The 16,304-nt window shown below is 63.4% G+C and overlaps 1 protein-coding gene across 1 annotated transcript in view; it reads right to left on the bottom strand.

Moving 5' to 3' along the window:
* Positions 1-4,498: 4,498 nt before the first annotated feature.
* CFAP46 (cilia and flagella associated protein 46) overlaps positions 4,499-16,304 on the bottom strand; it is a 56,293-nt gene continuing 44,487 nt past the window's right edge. Inside the window, exons 42-59 of the mRNA XM_079793278.1 lie at positions 16,008-16,142; positions 15,734-15,913; positions 15,309-15,479; positions 14,610-14,707; positions 14,174-14,250; positions 13,467-13,597; positions 12,829-12,950; positions 12,224-12,297; positions 10,610-10,810; positions 8,459-8,529; positions 8,316-8,376; positions 8,212-8,247; positions 7,553-7,655; positions 6,853-6,965; positions 5,743-5,824; positions 5,198-5,334; positions 5,014-5,094; positions 4,499-4,671 (exon numbers count right to left, since the gene is read on the bottom strand). Coding sequence (XP_079649404.1) covers positions 4,550-4,671; positions 5,014-5,094; positions 5,198-5,334; positions 5,743-5,824; positions 6,853-6,965; positions 7,553-7,655; positions 8,212-8,247; positions 8,316-8,376; positions 8,459-8,529; positions 10,610-10,810; positions 12,224-12,297; positions 12,829-12,950; positions 13,467-13,597; positions 14,174-14,250; positions 14,610-14,707; positions 15,309-15,479; positions 15,734-15,913; positions 16,008-16,142 — 1,995 coding nt within the window. The 3' untranslated portion in view covers positions 4,499-4,549. The remainder of the gene's footprint in view (positions 4,672-5,013; positions 5,095-5,197; positions 5,335-5,742; positions 5,825-6,852; positions 6,966-7,552; positions 7,656-8,211; positions 8,248-8,315; positions 8,377-8,458; positions 8,530-10,609; positions 10,811-12,223; positions 12,298-12,828; positions 12,951-13,466; positions 13,598-14,173; positions 14,251-14,609; positions 14,708-15,308; positions 15,480-15,733; positions 15,914-16,007; positions 16,143-16,304) is intronic.

Raw genomic sequence — 16,304 nt, 5'->3', positions numbered from 1 at the left:
GAGGAAGGTTTCAACGCCTATGACAGAGAAAAGTGAGGGTTCCTATTACACAAAGAACTAGAATTAATAGCAAAAAGGGAAGAAAGGGACAAAGTGCGAATAAGAAACCCACAGGCAGGAGACGCAAGTGGCCACTGGGCTCATGACCAGATCCCAGCTCCCGAGCCTCGGAAATGCCACGGGAATGGCACCCGGCTTCATGGGGGCGTGGGGCTCAGCAGCCCCATCTTTGGGGGGCAGTTCTGAGCCCAAGAGCTTCATCTCAAAGAGGATGTTTCCTGGGGGGCGGGTTGTAGGCAGGATGGTCCTTGTCCCGTCCTACTGTCTGAGCACCCCCGTCCCCCGATGCCCCCAGAACAGAGCCTGGTGGCAGGAGGTGCCAGAAAAAGGGGGAGGACATGGGGGGGCACCCTGATCCCCAGGTACAGGGCAGAGGGGGGCCGCCTCCATCTCAGTGTCTTCACGCCCCCTCTCGCCTCTTGTCATAAAGAATTAAAATCTGTAATAAGGAAATTTAAGAGTCCCCTGTAATTCAGCCCCTCAGCGCCATGCCGGCCATCAGCCAACCACACAGAATATCAATCTAGCCGCCTCCCTCCGCTCCCAGTGAGTGTGATAAAAACGTCAAACAATTAGATTGTGTGGCCGACAGCGTCCGCGGAGTGACGGAGCGGCAGGGCAGGGCGCGCCCCTGGAATCACCCTGACAGAGGCAGGGGGCCGCATGCCACGTGAACTTACCCCCACTTTTACAGTCAGACAGGTCTGGGGAGCAGCCCACGTCCCTGTGGGTCCAGTGAGCAGGGCCGGCCTCAGGGACCTGCTGCAGGGGACTGAGGGACTGAGTGATGCTGGGGGGCAGAGCAGGGAACCCCCGGGGAACTAGAGCTCAGAAGGTGCTGGCCCCTCCCTGCTCCGCCGCCTGCCCGGACTGGGGAGGGGTTTGCTGGCCGCTCCGCCCGGCCTGCCCTTCCCAGGACCCACGCTGCCTCCTTCTTCGTCTTCTTTTTCTAAGCGTGGAGACGTGTCGCAAATTGATTTCACCGTTGGAAATGGGATAATTAAACTGGTTGTTTCTATCTTCATCATCGCCGTCATAAAACGAGAGGACAGCCGTGGCGTGGAGGGATGCCGCGTCTAACGCAGGAGCATTAATTGAATACAGATGGCCTTTCGTGCAGTCGCCGGGTTATATTTCAGGAATATGGGATAATGATGCCAGTTAATCATTTTTACAAGATATAAAATTACTGGCTCCTCTGGAAAGATCATTAAGGAAAACAATTGTTCACAGCCATTGACAATAGAGTTTTAATTATTTAATACAGAAATTAAACTATTAGAGACCAGTACTGGATGCGGGAACTTAATAGAAATTTATATACAAGGGTCTGTGGACGTTTTAGTTTATTAACCCACCTAATTTCTTAATCCAGATCAATCCGGAAGCCTGTTTGGCTGTGCCTGTGAATTAAGTCGGGAGAGGAGTGAGGCCCAGGTGCCCAGGCCCCAGGTGGACAAGGTGGGGCGGGGTGGCCTCCCAGGTGAGCAGGGACGTTGCTGGGAGTCCCAGGCAGGGACCAGGGGCCCGAGAGCCCATGCCAGGAAGTGAGGATGTGGTGGCAGGACGGGTGGAGGCTGCCAGGGGCTGGCAAAGGGCAGGACGCTAGGCGGCCACCTCAGGAGCATGGACCTCGGTCCGTGTCTGGGTGACACGATTCCAGGGGATACAGTGAGGGGGGGACGTGAAGTGTGGACACAGAGCCCACACTACCTGGGCCCAGTGACGGCACACCTGGTGTGCCCGGGGCCCCAGCCCCCACTTCCCCACGAGGAGCAGCCCCATTGGAACAGGCCCCCCTCCGGGCACAAGGACCCTGGGGTGGGCAGGTGGCCTGCTGAGGGTAGAGATGCTTTAAACGAGGATTCTGACTTTTTTTAAAAACAACCTGGGAATGGAAAGTCCTTCGGCGTGTAAGTGAAACTGCAGGGAGCTTGTCCAGACCGCAGAGGAGCTCGAGGGGCAGAAAGCGGCAGAGAAAAGATATCCATCCAACGGTGACCTTTGCTGTCTGCCGAGAGGACTTCATTTTCCAAATTCCCTGCAATGAAAACACTCCTTACTTTTAAAATATGGAAATCACTATTTTCAAGACAATTAAGAAAACAAGTAGAACTTTTAAAAAGGTGAATGGTGAGCAAGACACTCCCTGCCGGCCTGGGAGGGAGGGACCGGGACACAGAGGGGCTGGACCGATGGGGACCTGGGACTGTGGGTCTAGGAGCCGGGTGGGGTCAGGCCCCAGCGATGGGCAGTTCTGGGTCAGGGAGTCTGAAGCTCCCGAGTAACCGGCTCAAGGTCACGGAGCCCGTCCGGAGCTCAGCCTGGACCAGAGCCGCCTGCCCTCGGCTCCCGCCCCGCCCCGCTCGCAGGGTCCGCGGGCTGGCGGCGTGGTCATCTGCTGCCCAGCCCTGTCACCCGCTGTGTCCTCTGTGGGCCTGTCCAGAGCATGCAGACCTGGTCACCCTGCCTCACGGGGCTGTCCACCACGCGAATTACATCCCGTCCCCATTATGACCAATAAATTCAAAGTGATCTTTCTTCTCCTTACAGTTTTTAGGGTTACATAAATTTCACCCACGTAATTTTTTCACGCTTGGATCTATTACAGAAAGCCACTTCTATTGTAGAAGTTAATTGATAATGTGATTTGTTATGTTGCTGGGACATAATTCAGAAAGTTATTTTAGCGCCTTTGATACATGAAATCGCACTCACGTGAGGAGACACAGGGGAGGTGAGCAGTGAGCGTGCAATGAAATATCTTCAGAAGCTTTTATTCCTGTTGTCTGGGTGCGTGCCAACACCTCTCCACAGGAAAGCTCATATTTCCAATGCTGCTCCGATCCAAATTTATTCCCTGGTCATTAGTTAGCTTTAAAAAAAACCTGGAACAACTATGTGTATGTATTTGGAAAAGGGGGGGAAAATCAAACAAAAAAGGAGGAATCTCCACCTTTCAATATTATCAAAGATGAGCTTTAAAAGCACTTTATATGGAATTAATTACAGATTCACGGAAAGCGGCATACATAGTGCAGACGGTAGCGAATGGGACCCCACCCGCACACTGTGCTGTCCACAGGCTTGTGTGTGCACCTGTGTGCACGTGTATGCCTGTGAGAGCCTGTACATGCACACGTGTATACATGTATGTGTGTGTGTGCCCCCCTTCTGCTTTATGGATCTCCCTGCCTTGTGCGCCGCCCACCCCCGCTGCTCCCCCTGCACGGCTCCCTTCAGCCCCAGACCCTGCCACGGGGCTGAGGCGTAGGGAGTAGGGCTGGCAAGTCCAGTGCCGGCCAATCAGCCAAGAGGTTTGGAGAGAGAGGGCATCCCCATCCAATCCCGCTGACCCAGCGTGGGACACACATGTGCCAAGGTCAGAGAGCCAGCAAGGGGCTGGCATGTGGGCACCGACCTGGCCTTCCTTCATGCCATCGTTTCTCCCAATCCCTCTCCCTTGGTGTGAGGAAACACGTGGACAGAGCCCGAGCCACAGAGCCGGTCCACGGCAGCTGCTCATGGCACACCTGGTGGCTCTGCTCCACGTGGCTCCACGTTTCGGGTCCCGCTGAAGACACAGCCCACCTTGATCCCGTGGTGGCAGGAGACCTGGGCTGGGAGGTCTTAGCTTCGAGGACAGGGCCATGCAGCCCTCAGGGCCCAGGACCACACAGGCCTCCCGTGACCAGCAGAAGAAGTCGTGTTAGCATCACGTGAACACCTGTCCCTTCCTCTGCCAGGGTGGGAGCTCACCCGCGTGGGGGCTCATTTCACACGGCCAGGCGGGAGAAGGTGCTGGTGACGTGACGCCCAGACCCGAGGCTGGGCCAGGCCCCGCCGCCACCCAGCGTCTCGGCCACAGACACCACTCGCAGGAGCTGGGTCCAGTCCTTTACTCAAGCTCTTACATGGCAAACAAAGGGCGCAACGGTGTTCCTCGTCTCAGAACCGGGCATGTCCCCCCAGGACCACGAGCCTCGTCCCCAGGGACATCGGCCAGAAACGGTCTCCGAGGGCACCCCTGCTGCTGGCGGCTTGTGGGGTGGAGACCACCCCTCCTCCGGGTCCCCGGGCATAGATGCGCCCCCTCGACCGGGCAAGGTGGGCTCAGGGGTCCAGGCAGCCTGGGGTGGCCCCTGGTGCAGCCCTCACCCCACCTGCCTGCCGGGCCCCTCCTAGGGCCTCCCGTTCCATGAGGGTCCCGGTGCAGAGGTGCAGGCAGACCCTGGGAGGGCCCGGGATGGTGGAGGAGGAGGCAGGTGGCACTGGGGCCGAAGGGGAGGGACTCAGACCCTGGGAGGGCCCGGGATGGTGGAGGAGGAGGCAGGTGGCACTGGGGCCGAAGGGGAGGGACTCAGACCAGCAGGAGGGCCCGGGATGGTGGAGGAGGAGGCAGGTGGCACCGGGGCCGAAGGGGAGGGACTCAGACCAGCAGGAGGGCCCGGGCGGGGCGTGCAGGGGCGCAGCGGGTGGGACGGGAGGGTCACACGATGGCCTGGTTGGGCAGCCCGTACAGGACCAGGTTGAGGCTGACGGAGGGCCACTCAGAGCTGTGCGGCTGTGGTCGGAACGTCAGCCTGTTCTTGGGGGTCTGTGGAGACTCGTCTGAGGGGAGAGGGGAGGGGGGACAAGAGGCTCACCGGGAGCAGGAATTCCGGGGCCCAGGCCAGGGCCATGCGCCTGGGTGGGCGGGGAGGGGTGCTCCTGGCTCTGCCTGCGACACAGCACCCCCCCCCCCAGGCCTGGACGCTGCTATGAACACCCCCCCCCCCCGGGCTTTCAGACTTGGTGTGACTTGAACGGTTTTAAAGACAAATCAGCAGATCTAATGGCCGGAGCTTCCCCTGAGTGGGCCGTTTGCAGGAGGCCGTGGGGGCGTGGCGGTGGGGACTCTGACACGGCAGGGTGCGGGACGGCGGGGACGTGAGGCGGACAGTCTCTAGTTACCATGGCCGACCATTTCCCCAGCTTCCATCCTCTGAAGGATACGGGCCACTCTCCCGGTTGTCTTGCCAAGTGCCAGCAGATCTGGGGAGGAAATTCCACCTCGGATATGTGGACCCTCCCCTCCCCTCCCCCCGCCGCGGGCTTCCGTGGAGGCTCAGGGGTGGGACAGGCCGGCCCCACGCACTTTCCCACAGGACGTTGGCCCTCAGCGTGTTGTCCTGCAGGGTTGTTGGCCACTGGTTCGCCAGGATGCTCCTGACGCCCACCAGGCTCAGCAGGATGGCCGTCCCGATGGGCTCCTCCAAGGCCAGCTGGGGGACACTGCGGGGACCGCGCTCCGTGGGACCGAGCCCGCCCCGTCCTCACCCCAAACAGCACCAACTTCCCACCCCCAAACTTAAATGCCCCCCAAAAGGCATTCAGATCCCTCTGCGGGGCACCCCCTGCGAGAGGAAGTCCAAGTCGCTGGGGTGCGCGTGCTGGGGGCACCCGGCCCAACTCCAGCAGCCTCGAGGCTCCGGTGGCTGGTGGTCAGCTGCCGGAGCCCCCGAGACTTTGCGGGAAGGGTGTGGGAGCTCGTCATGGAGGCCTGGCTCCCTTTAGGGCTCTGCCCACAGCTTGCAGGGGCGCTTCCCCCCCACACTTCCCATGGGATGCGTCCATCATTCATACGCCCCCCACGCCCCCCAGCAGCCTCCCCAAGCCGGGCTGCCAGCAGGCCACTAGCACCTCTTGTGCTCCGAGGACTCCAGCGTCCGCCGCATGCTCTCGTAGGACCGGCTCAGGTCCAGCAGGACCATCAGCTGGCAGTCTGCAGGGCAGGCGGGGGGGGGGGGGGGGGGCGTGCAGGCTGGCGTCTCGGTGCAGTGACCACAGAAACAGGCCCAGCTGCCGAGGCCTGGGTTTGAACTGCAGGCCCTTTTCTGGGGTCCCGGCCCCACGGGCGCTCGGGACGTTATCTGCTTCAGGAGCCCCACACCCCTCTCGGCCTCCTTGTGCCCCGGGGCCCCAGCATGCCCCGCCCTGTGAGGGGGTCTCGGCTCCCAGCACGCCACCCCGACCAGGCATCTGGCTTGCCTGGGCAGCAGCAGGCACAGGAGTTGATCACCTGGCCCCGTGCCCTCTGAGACAGGGCCAGTGTCCGAGATGCGCCCGGGGTGGGCGGGCAGCGGCCCCACAGATGCAGAGGCCACCCCGCCCCCAGGGTAGCCTGGCTGGGCTGGGCCTCGGGCAGCCCCGGGGGCAGGCAGACCCTCCAGCTGTTTACACACAGGCCTGGGGGAGCAGTGGGCCCGGGGCCTTCACAGTTCTGGGCTCCCTGGCCATCCCGTCTGGGAGGCTTGGGCCCGCCCCATAAAGGCCCTGTTTCCACCTCCCAGGTGACACGCTTTCGGGGTGGAGTGGGGTCCTGTCCTGCGTGGCCCCACGGTGTGCGAGGGGGGCTGGAAAGGAGACTGGGACAAGCGTCCACAGGCTGCCATCAATGGGGACACGCACCTCGAAGGGGAGGGGCCTCCTGGAGGGGTCCCTGAAAACTGCCAGCCCCTGCGCGGTGTCCTGGGGTGGGGGCCGGACGTTCGGACAGAGGGGCTGGTGGGCAGGGCGGTGACCACGCGTGGCAGACATGCCCAGCCTCCCCGTCCTCCGCAGGCCCAAACGGGGAGGGTGACCCCACCCGCCCTGGTGGTCTGCCAGGCCTGGAAGTCTAAACGGGGGCCCTTGAGAGGTGACGGGGACCAAGGGGCTGCCGAGGCCTGCTCTGTCCTGGGCCTGGTCATCTGGTCCCACGGTCCGGGACGAGAGCCGGGCTGGGGGGGGGCCCTTAGAGCACCCGCTCACCTTCCAAGTTCATGGCAGCCAACCTCTCCACCGACAAGTGCGACAGGAAGTTCTCCATCCCGTAGAAGAAGAAGCCCTCGCAGCGGCCCAGCAGCTGCTCCCACTCGGCCTGGCTGCGGGGCAGGGGCTCGGTGGGCGGGCGGCCAGCCAGGGACAGGCACCCTCCGGGGATGAGTGTTTAAAGCAAAGACATCCCGCCCAGTCTTCCCTCCACCCCCACTCGTGCACTCGCCCTCCCGCGGGGCCTCTCCTGGCTCTGACTCAGGGTCCCTGGGAGCTGGTGCCAGCCGCTCTCGGGAGAAGGGGGGGGGCCCCCAATCTCACTGGGTGTGGCTCTGGGAAGTGCTGGAGGGACACATCCCAGACCCCAAGCACGCTCAGTCCCCGAGGGCACCCACAGGACCTGCCCCGCTGGACCGGCTGTAGGACCCTGAGCAGGGCACCCCTGGGGGCCAGGTCCTCAGCTGTGAAACGGGATAAGGACAATGACGCCCTGATCCAGGCACCCAGAGTGAGATGCAGGGAAGTCAGGGGGTCACAGGACAGAATGGGGGCTCAGACAGGAGGGGCCTGAGGGGGAGACGGGGGAGACGGGGAGGGAAGGGGCCCAGGTGGAGACTGAGGACAGCGGCCCCACGGGAAGAGCACCCCCTGGCGCAGGGAGCCCCACAGGACGCCGTCCCGGGAACCCAGACCGAACCTTGGAAAGAACTTTTTTCCCAGATGTCCCACCCATCGCGCGGTGTACGAGTCTTTGTATTTATCCAAAATTTCCCGGGTTACGGAGACAGGCAACCACGTTCCTGCAGCGAGAATGGAATGGAGGCAAAACGCAGAAGCTTCGTCACCGCGTGGAGCACGCAGGGCTGCAGGGCGGGGCCCGGGCTCGCCTCAGGGGCACCGGCCGTGGCAGTGTCCCACTCACTGCTAGCGGAGACGCTGGTCTCCTCCCTCCCTCGAGGAGAGATTTGCAAAACCAGTTTCACACACACACACAATCCTATATAACAAAAGCGTAGTATGCAAATCGTCCCCTCGACCGGGAGTTCGACCAGGGGGCGGGGCCGGCCAGGGTAAGGAGGGAGGACCTGGCCGGCAGCCAGCAGTCGCTAGGGACCCTACCAGTGCACAAATTTTGTGCACTGGGCCTCTAAGTAAAAAAATAAAAAATTTAATCTCAGAATTAAACACCGAGAGCCTGAGGGCAGGAGGCCTGAGAGGAGGGAAAGGCCCAAGCCCCCGGAGCTGCCCCATGGGGGCCCAGGCCACGCCTGATGCCGAGGGCGGGGTGTGGCGTGTTCATGTGCGTGTGCATGTGTGTGTGCATGCAGAGAGGAGAGGGGCTGTGTGAGTGCTCACCTGGGCCCTGGGCCTCCTCGAAGGGGTCCACGACGTCTGGGCTGCGGTTAAGGAGAACCAGGACCACAGGCTGGTGCTGGGCGGTGGGGGCCGGCAAAGGATACACCTGAAGCTGTCCGCGTCGACTAAGATGGCGTCAGGAGGGATGACTCGGGGCGCGCTGCCCTGTGACGACAGGCGGGGTCGTGGGGCCCGGCTCCCGCGGCACCCGGCCCTCAGCCCAGGGCCAGCGGGCCTCGCCCCCTACCTTCCGGCTCTTCTTCCCGGGGCCTCTCCTCTTGAACTCTTTGCCTTTGGCGCCCTTTTTCGTGGTCCGGTCTGTGGGAGACACAGAAGGAAAGGGTGAACCCGGGTTCCACTCCCCTCCTTCCTGCCTTCGCTGGACTAACCGAGCGCTGTTTGCAGCTCACCTCCCTTCCCCCCCGTGTTCGCGGTGACTGCTCAGGTGCGGGCACCGGACCACGCAGAGTCTGCTGACCCCGTCCCCTCGGCCCAATGGATCACACCGTCAGACGGTGCCATTCACACACATTACAAACCCCACAGCACACACTTACCGTTCTTTGCCCTAAACTGTCAGAGTCCGGAAGGAGATTTTTAAGGACAATGGGGTCCTAAGCGTTCGCCCACATGCCCCGCTTTCCCAGCTGGGGAACAGCCTCCTGAGGTCCCTGAGCCAGGCAGGCCGCGGGGTGGGAGGAGGAATGTCCCTGTGCCGGGCAGGCCGCGGGGTGGGAGGAGGAATGTCCCTGTGCTGGGCAGGCCGCGGGGTGGGAGGAGGAATGTCCCTGAGCCGGGCAGGCCGCGGGGTGGGAGGAGGAAGGTGTCTGTGCTGGGCAGGGTGCGGGGTGGGAGGAAGGCTTTGCTCCCCACCGTGAAAGTCATTTCCAAACTATCCACACCGACAGGCTTTTCCTTAGTAACTTAAGGACCGAGGTCACTGTTTGCGTTGTTCTGCCAACAAGTCCTGTGGCTCCTGCCTGTGTTCTCGATGCACCAGCATCTTTTCCTTTTAAAACTGCCGACACTAGCCCGAGCGAATTGGCTCAGTGGAGAGAGCGTCGGCCTGGGGACCCGGGTTCAAGTCCAGCCGGGTCGCAGGCTCCTCCCCGGCCTTGGGCCCTGGTCGGGGCACGTGCAGGAGGCAACCAATCGATGTGTTTCTCTCACATTGATATTTCTCTCTGTCTTTCCCTCTCTCTCCCTAAAAATCAATGGAAGAACATCCTCAGGTGAGGAATAACCATAAAAAACAGCCTCCGCCGCTCACGGTTAACCAGCGCCGCCGCCGGTCCACCGCCCTCCCGCCGCGCTGCTCCTGGCTCCGGCTGCTCCGTCTCTGTGTCCGGCTCATCCAGCCGCTTGGGTCTGTGCAGTCAGTTTCCTCGAATGTGGGAAACGGGCTGCTGTTACCCCGGGTCCAGGCCCAGAACCGTCCGGGGAGCTGTCGCCGGTGGCTCCTGCTCTGCTCTCCGTTCTCTCCCGGGGGGCGAGGGGCTCCGTCTCCCACTTCTCCACGGGCCCGGCCCCTGCTCACTGAGTGGGCGACGCGGACTTTCACCTCGCTGGGCGCTGAGACTGCCGCTCCCACGCATCCTCTTGCGCCTCCTCGGGGAGACCATTCGGGCACCTGGGACAGGTGGGTCCTGGCACCTTGGCAGCTGGTCTCTCCAGGGCAGGGCAATGCCCTCTGGCCGCCGCCCCTAAACCTGGGGATCTCAGACTCTCCCTCTGCGGGTGGACACCTGAGCCCCTGCGGCCCTGGCTGAGTGTCGGGACCGTGGTGGCTGCTGCGGGCGGCTCTGTCCTGGCCGTGGTGGTTTCTTCACACACTGCACTGACCTGCATTCAGCCGAAGACGTGGGGGACCTGCAGGCCCCAGGACCTGCCCTGCAGACTCTTGTCCCTCTGGGTCCCCGGCCCCCAGCCCAGGGGCACCACAGGCTCTGCGGTCCCCGCCGCCAGGTCGCCAACGTCTGAGAGTTATTGCTTTGTGCCTCTCGCCTGGCGTTTTCCTTGTTTCAGGTGGAAGGACCACGTGGTCCTTGGGATTTCTTCTTGGATGGCGGCAAAAATCCAGCCTATTTCTTTTCCATTTGGTTTCACATGGATGGACGTGCGGTGTTCCTGCGGGAACCTGCACCGTGCCCAGCGAGGAGGATTCCCACACCACCGTCTGCGCACCCGGCACCACAGCGGAGCCCCGCCGGCCCGCCCCGCCCGGCCCCGCCCTCGGGGGACAAGCTCGTGCGGCCAAGAACAACCCTGACAGAACGCGGGCACACAGCAGGTTCTCTGTAAATACCTGTCTGATAACTGTGACAGGAGTTAACCACCTCGGGTAATAAAAGCGAGCAGTTCCATTTCACAGCGAGCCCCCGGCCGGCCCAGCACTCACCTGCCTCCTCCTGGTGGAGGCGGTTGTAGAGCATCTGCAGGGAGAACTCCCGGGACATGGAGGTGATGGCACCCTCCCGGAGCGTCAGCAGGCCCTCCAGGGGCAGCTCCAGCAGCTGCCTGTCCACAACGAGGACCACGGTGTCCACGACCTCGGGCTCCACCGGGGGCGGGAGGAAGCTGGCTGCCGGCGTGGCCAACCCTGTGGCAAAAGTCACCACTGAAGCCACTGCCTGGCCACGGCGGCCCCCCTGGCAGAGAGCAGGGCCCCGGCACGTGGCCTCTCTGGGGGAGACACACTGGTCTGACGGTGCCGCCGGGCCGGTCACAGGGTGTCGGGTCTCCCGTGGCGGCCACTCCCTGAGGCAGGTCCTGGGATGACGTGGCTCCTCCCAACCAGGGAGCCCCCTTCCAAAGGACCGACATTTGCACAACCCTCTCCTCCCTCAGGAGGCCAGGGAGGGGTCGTGACCTCGGGGCAGCCCCGTAGAGGGCCCTTTGGAGAAAGACTTTCCCGGGGACCACGGAGCCCGCGGAGGAGCCTCGGTCCTGTCTCCTGGCAGAGAAAGCCCGCCCTCTCCGACACGCGTGGCGATGCGGGGCAAGGCCCCGTGACTCCGCCCACAGAGTGAAGACAGGCCCTGGCCCCGAGCGCGGCTGGGCTCCTCGGAGGCGGGGACGTGAGGGCGGCATCTCAGTCACAGAAGTGGCCTCGGGAGGTCAAACCCTGGCCTCGGCGCTGGCGCGTGGACGGGACTTGTCTTCGGACCCCCCATCCTCAGACGGGGGACGGGCCCCCGGTGGGGCTCGGCACCCTCATCTCTGAGGGTCTGCACCTCGTGCTTGGGCATCAGCACCCAGAGGAGGTCAGAGCACTTTTGACAAAGGCACTGCCCATCTCCCTCTGCTCAGCGAGTCTTTGTGGGGGAAGAAAAGTAGATGAAGAAGTGCCTTTTTAAAAGAGCGATTTATGGCTCTGGCCAGTTTGGCTCGGTGGTCAGAGTGTCGGCCTGCGGACCAAGGGTCTGGGGTTTGATTCCCGGTCAAGGGCACGTACCTTGGTTGCAGGATCAATTCCTAGCCCAGGTTGGGGCGTGTGCAGGAGGCAACCAATCGATGTCTCTCTCACATCAATGCTTCTCTCACTCACTCTCCCCTTCCTCCCCACCCTCTTCCACTCTCTCTAAAAATCAACAGAAAAATATTCTCAGGCATAGATTAAAAAATAAAAATAAAAAAGAGCTACTTGTGAAGTTAGGCACCAGGTGAGAGATTAGGCCCTGGCACACCCCTAGCGCGCCTCCCCAGCTGTGAGGGCCAGGGCTCTGCCCGCAAAGTGCCCAGGGCCATGAGCCACGGGCACGGCTGCCCTTAAGCTGACCCCGCGGCCAGGCTGTGACAGAGGTGGCGGGGCACACAGCCTCTGAGACCGGCGGTGCCCAGCGCCCGGGAGACCCTCGGAGGGAGGCCCCGCGGGCCCGCCCGGCAGCTGCCAACCCGCTCGGCTCTCACAGGTGGGGCGAGTCCCAACCGGCTTCTTCTTCACCAACAGCCACGGCGGTTCCTGGGGGCCAGTGACTCGCGGCCTTGGCGCCTCCCTGCCGCGGCCGCTCACCTGGGAGCATGGACTGCTTCCGTTCCTTGCCCTTTGCTTTCCCCAAATCCCCAATGGCTGACGAAATGTGGATTCTGAAAGTCAAAGGCACACGTGCAGGTGTTAACACACTCGAAAACCACACACAGCGGGAACGTCAAGCACATCGCTGTGGACCGTTTCTCGTTCACGCAGCAAGAGCCTCACAAATGGGGGCGGGGAGCTGCGCCCAGGCGCGGGCGAACAGGGCTCAGGGCCCTCACTGACTGCTGCCCAGTCCCGGAGGGCCCAGGCCCAACCCCGCTGCCCGCTTTCCTGCCCGAAATACATCCAAGGCAGCCCCTGGCCCTGCTGTCCCGCCCCCACCCCCGCGGACGGTGTGAGAGGACCGGGGCTTCTTCCCAATGGCAGACGGCAGATGGGACAGAGCCGGGCATTCTGGGGGTGCAGAGACCCTCAGGAAGCACAGGGGGTCCTGACAGAAGGAGCGAGTTCCCCGTGTGAACGGGAGCTGAGAGAGAGGCGTGCGGCTTCCCGCCCGCCTGCCTGCCCGGCACCAGGCACTCAGCTCCACCGGGTGTACAGAGCTCAGGCCCCTGACCCCGAGAGAGCCCCCGGCACGGGACCTGGGCTCGGGGCAGCGGAGCAGCAAGAGCAGCGGGCGCAGGTAGTCCTCCGTGGCCTTCAGGATGTCGCCGAGTCTCAGGAAAGGGAACCTCTGCCTTTCATGTTTCACGCCTTCTGATTTCTGTCCAAGCCAGACAGCCCATGATCAGAAGGTGCCAGGGGACCTCATGGGATGCACCTGGTTAGAGCAGAGGGGCGCAACCCCGCTGTGTGGGGACCCGCAGGGACAGGCCACTCGGGAACAGCCTGGTGGCCAGGGCCCAGCTCAGCAGCACATGAAGCGCCTTGGACCCACCACCTGCCTTGGGCACCAGAGTCCTTGGGCCCCGTAGACCATGCCCAGTGATGGGCAGTTTCTCCCGCCACCCCTCTGAGAGCACCCCTCTTGGGCACCCCCAGGCCCACAGGGATCCTCTGGTCACATCACGGAGGTGTCTGCATCAGACGGGGCTCAGGAATTCAAAGAAAAGTTGAGCCCTGTCCAGCAGGGAGGCCGACCTGGGCGTCCCACAGTGCCTGGTTGGTGCCCCTTACCCGCTGAGGGGGTCCCTGCCCAGCTCCCCCCACCACCACCACCTTACTGCGGCCCGGCTGGGGTCCCGGTCCCCTGACAGCTGGGTTGGGGCTGGGGCCTCACCGGGCCGAGGATCAGCGCTCTGTCCTTGCTGCACACCTCAGCCTGGCTCTGCTCCCGGAACTGCTGGGCGCCGGCCACCAGGCCAGACAAGGTGGCCGGGTTCACAGCCACCCGCGCCACCCTGCAGGCGTCTGCGGAGACAGACACGGCCGCTGCCCCTCACCCAGCCTCGCAGACCCGCCCTTGGCCGTGAACACGTGGAACTCCTGAGCAAACTGTGGGCACGGGGCTTCTCCACAAGGCTCGCCCGCCTCGAGGCGGGCCCTCACCCTCGCGCCCGGCCAGCACTGGGGTGAGGGACCGACCCCCTAGGCAGGAGGATGGGTCGGGAGGGCAGGGGCCCGAAAGGTTGAGGGAAGAAGGGAAAACGGAAACGAGGCATTTGAAACGGGCCGAGGCGGCAGACCCTGCACGGGGTTAGCTCGGGCAGCTGGGCCAGCCCTCTGGCCTCAGGGGCTTCCCCAAGGGTCTGGTCCTGGCTGCGGACAGAGTCCCGGTCACTCAGGATGAGTTTCAGAGACGGTGCGGGTGTCACCCCGCTGGTGGCTGGGGCTCCCCACTCTGAGATGCCTCCCACCAGACTGTGCTGAACCTGCCCAACCCCCGGGGGTGAGAGGAATGGAGTGTGGGGTCACCACAGGAGGGACGTGTGTCTGGAGGCGGCAGGTGTGCCTAGCGCCGGGTAAACACCTGCTCCGGGAACTCACCCCCGACTTGGACCAACTTCCCTTTGGTTGTGGGGACGAACTTGGGTTTCTCATAGGCAGCACCGTACAGATGGGTCCTGTGAGCAGGAGGGCATGTGCAGGGTAGGGTCAAGTCCAGCCCACAGGGTCCCAGAGCAGCCCCAAGACGCAGCTTCTGTGAGCCACGTGCACCCCCAACAGGAGCACCCTCCCCACCAGCGCCGGGCGAAGTCAAGATGCGGAATTAAAACAGGCCCATGCGGACACAGCTGTGAGCTGTCGGCGGCCTCTGCCGGAGGCTGGGCCAGCCTCCTTCTCTCCAGACAAGCGAACTGGCTCTGCCCCACCTAGTGGTGACCCTCAGACACACAGGGCCCCACTAAGGTCAGAGGTGGCACCGTGGCCTCCAAGACCCTGCGCGGGTGGGGAGCAGGCGTAAGAATAGGAATCGGCCTACCTGTCAGGTGAGTGGTACAGAGAGAGGATCCGAAAAGTGGGAGGAATCTCATTTAAGTGGTTAAAATGTTGTTCAGTGACCGAGAGATTCTGCCAAGCCTGTATGACAAACAGAGATCAGCGAACCCCTGTGTGGCAGGGGGTGGGCTGCTGGCTTCATCGTCATCTCTGCTGAGGAGACGTACCAGCAGGGAGGGGGTACAGGGGGGTGAGCAAGGTGGCGAGCAGGGTGGCAGCCGGGGTTCTGCCTGGGCTGGGGCTGAGGCAGGAGCTCTGCACAACTCATGGCCACCACAAGGGGGCAGCAGGTGCACACGGAATGACCTGGCTCTTCACTAATGGAAACCTCATCTGCATGATCCAAAGCACACGTGCACCCAAACCAAAATAGTGCAGCCTCTTCCCTGAGCCTCCTCGCGTCTCCAAACCACACACGCAGGCGTGCACGCGCACGTGCACAGTCAAGGGCACAGATGCACACGCCACCCTGTCCCCTCTCCCTGCCGTCAGCCCTGTGTCCCTCCTTCCAGCTGCCTGCTCTCCTGCATGGGCCGGGAGGGCAGGGGCCCGAAAGGCGCTGGCCCAGCAGTACCTGGCCCAGCCACCCCCTCCCCCTGAGCTGACTTTCTGCTTTCTGATGAAATGAGCTTCAAGTGTGCAAAAGCCGGCCAGGGTTCGAGGGCGCCCCCAGCTCTGTCACCTTGGAAATGGCAGCCAGCCTCTGCTCCACGCTGGCAAACTGGCTGGTGGAGGTGCGCTCCTGGCGCTTCAGCCTGCTCTCGAGGTGCAGCAGGGCCGCCAGCTGCGAGCTGCTGGTGTTGGCCGTGGCCGTGAGCAGGACGTCCCGCATCATGTCTGAGACTGAGCAGCTCTGGAACAGACCGAGGGAGGTGCGAGGGCCAGGCCCGGCCCGGCTCGTGGGCCCACAGGACGTGGGGAAGAGAGGCCTGGGCTCGGGGGAACCTCAGGAGGACGGCCCCCCCCCTCTAAGTGAGCGCCGTCCGTCACGCAGGCCCCAGCCCCAGCCCCGCCGGTGCTGGCGGAGCCACCAGCAGGAGAGGCACAGGGTGCTGGGCCTCCCTCCCCTCCCAAGGCGGCCGGAGGGTGCACAGAGCAGAGCCGCACCTGGGACAGCATCAGGAACTGGCAGGTGGCCGTGGGGTCCAGGGTGCCGATGCACTCCACCATCTCCAGGCTGGCGGCCGCCGCCACCTCCAGGAGGCCGTTGCCCAGGGCGACCTGCAGGCACTGCAGCAGCACCTCGGTGGCCTGGGCCAGGTACTGCTGGGCCAGCGCCTTCCTCCTCTGCGGGTGCGGGCACAGGCGCAGGCTCAGCCCAGGCTGGCTCCTCGGGTGGGGCGGGCGTGGCGGGCGGGCGGGCGGGCAGGAGCAGCTGTACCTTCAGCTCTGAGCTTTTCCGGCTCCGCTCCTCAGGGGCTGTCCTGAAGGCGGGCTGGCTGCTGCCATGCTCCTCGCTGTCCCCGTCGTCCGGGGTTATCTCCAGATACTTGAGGCTGCTGTGCTCTGTCCCCACCTAGGGGACACGCCTCCGTCAGCTGGCACTTGTTGGGACGCCGCCCAGCCCCGGAAGTGCCTGTGGGTCAGGCGACTCTGCAGGATCCCCCGAGAGGGCCCGGCTGGCAGGTGCAGCGGACGGGGAGCAGCTCTGGAGCAGCGAGCCCGGGCGGCACAGGCC

The sequence above is a fragment of the Cnephaeus nilssonii genome, assembly GCF_951640355.1.
Source record: "Cnephaeus nilssonii genome assembly, chromosome: 16".
Classification (NCBI taxonomy): Eukaryota; Metazoa; Chordata; class Mammalia; order Chiroptera; family Vespertilionidae; genus Cnephaeus; species Cnephaeus nilssonii.
Note: the sequence above shows the minus strand (reverse complement) of the source record. Positions and strands in the feature narration are given on the sequence as shown.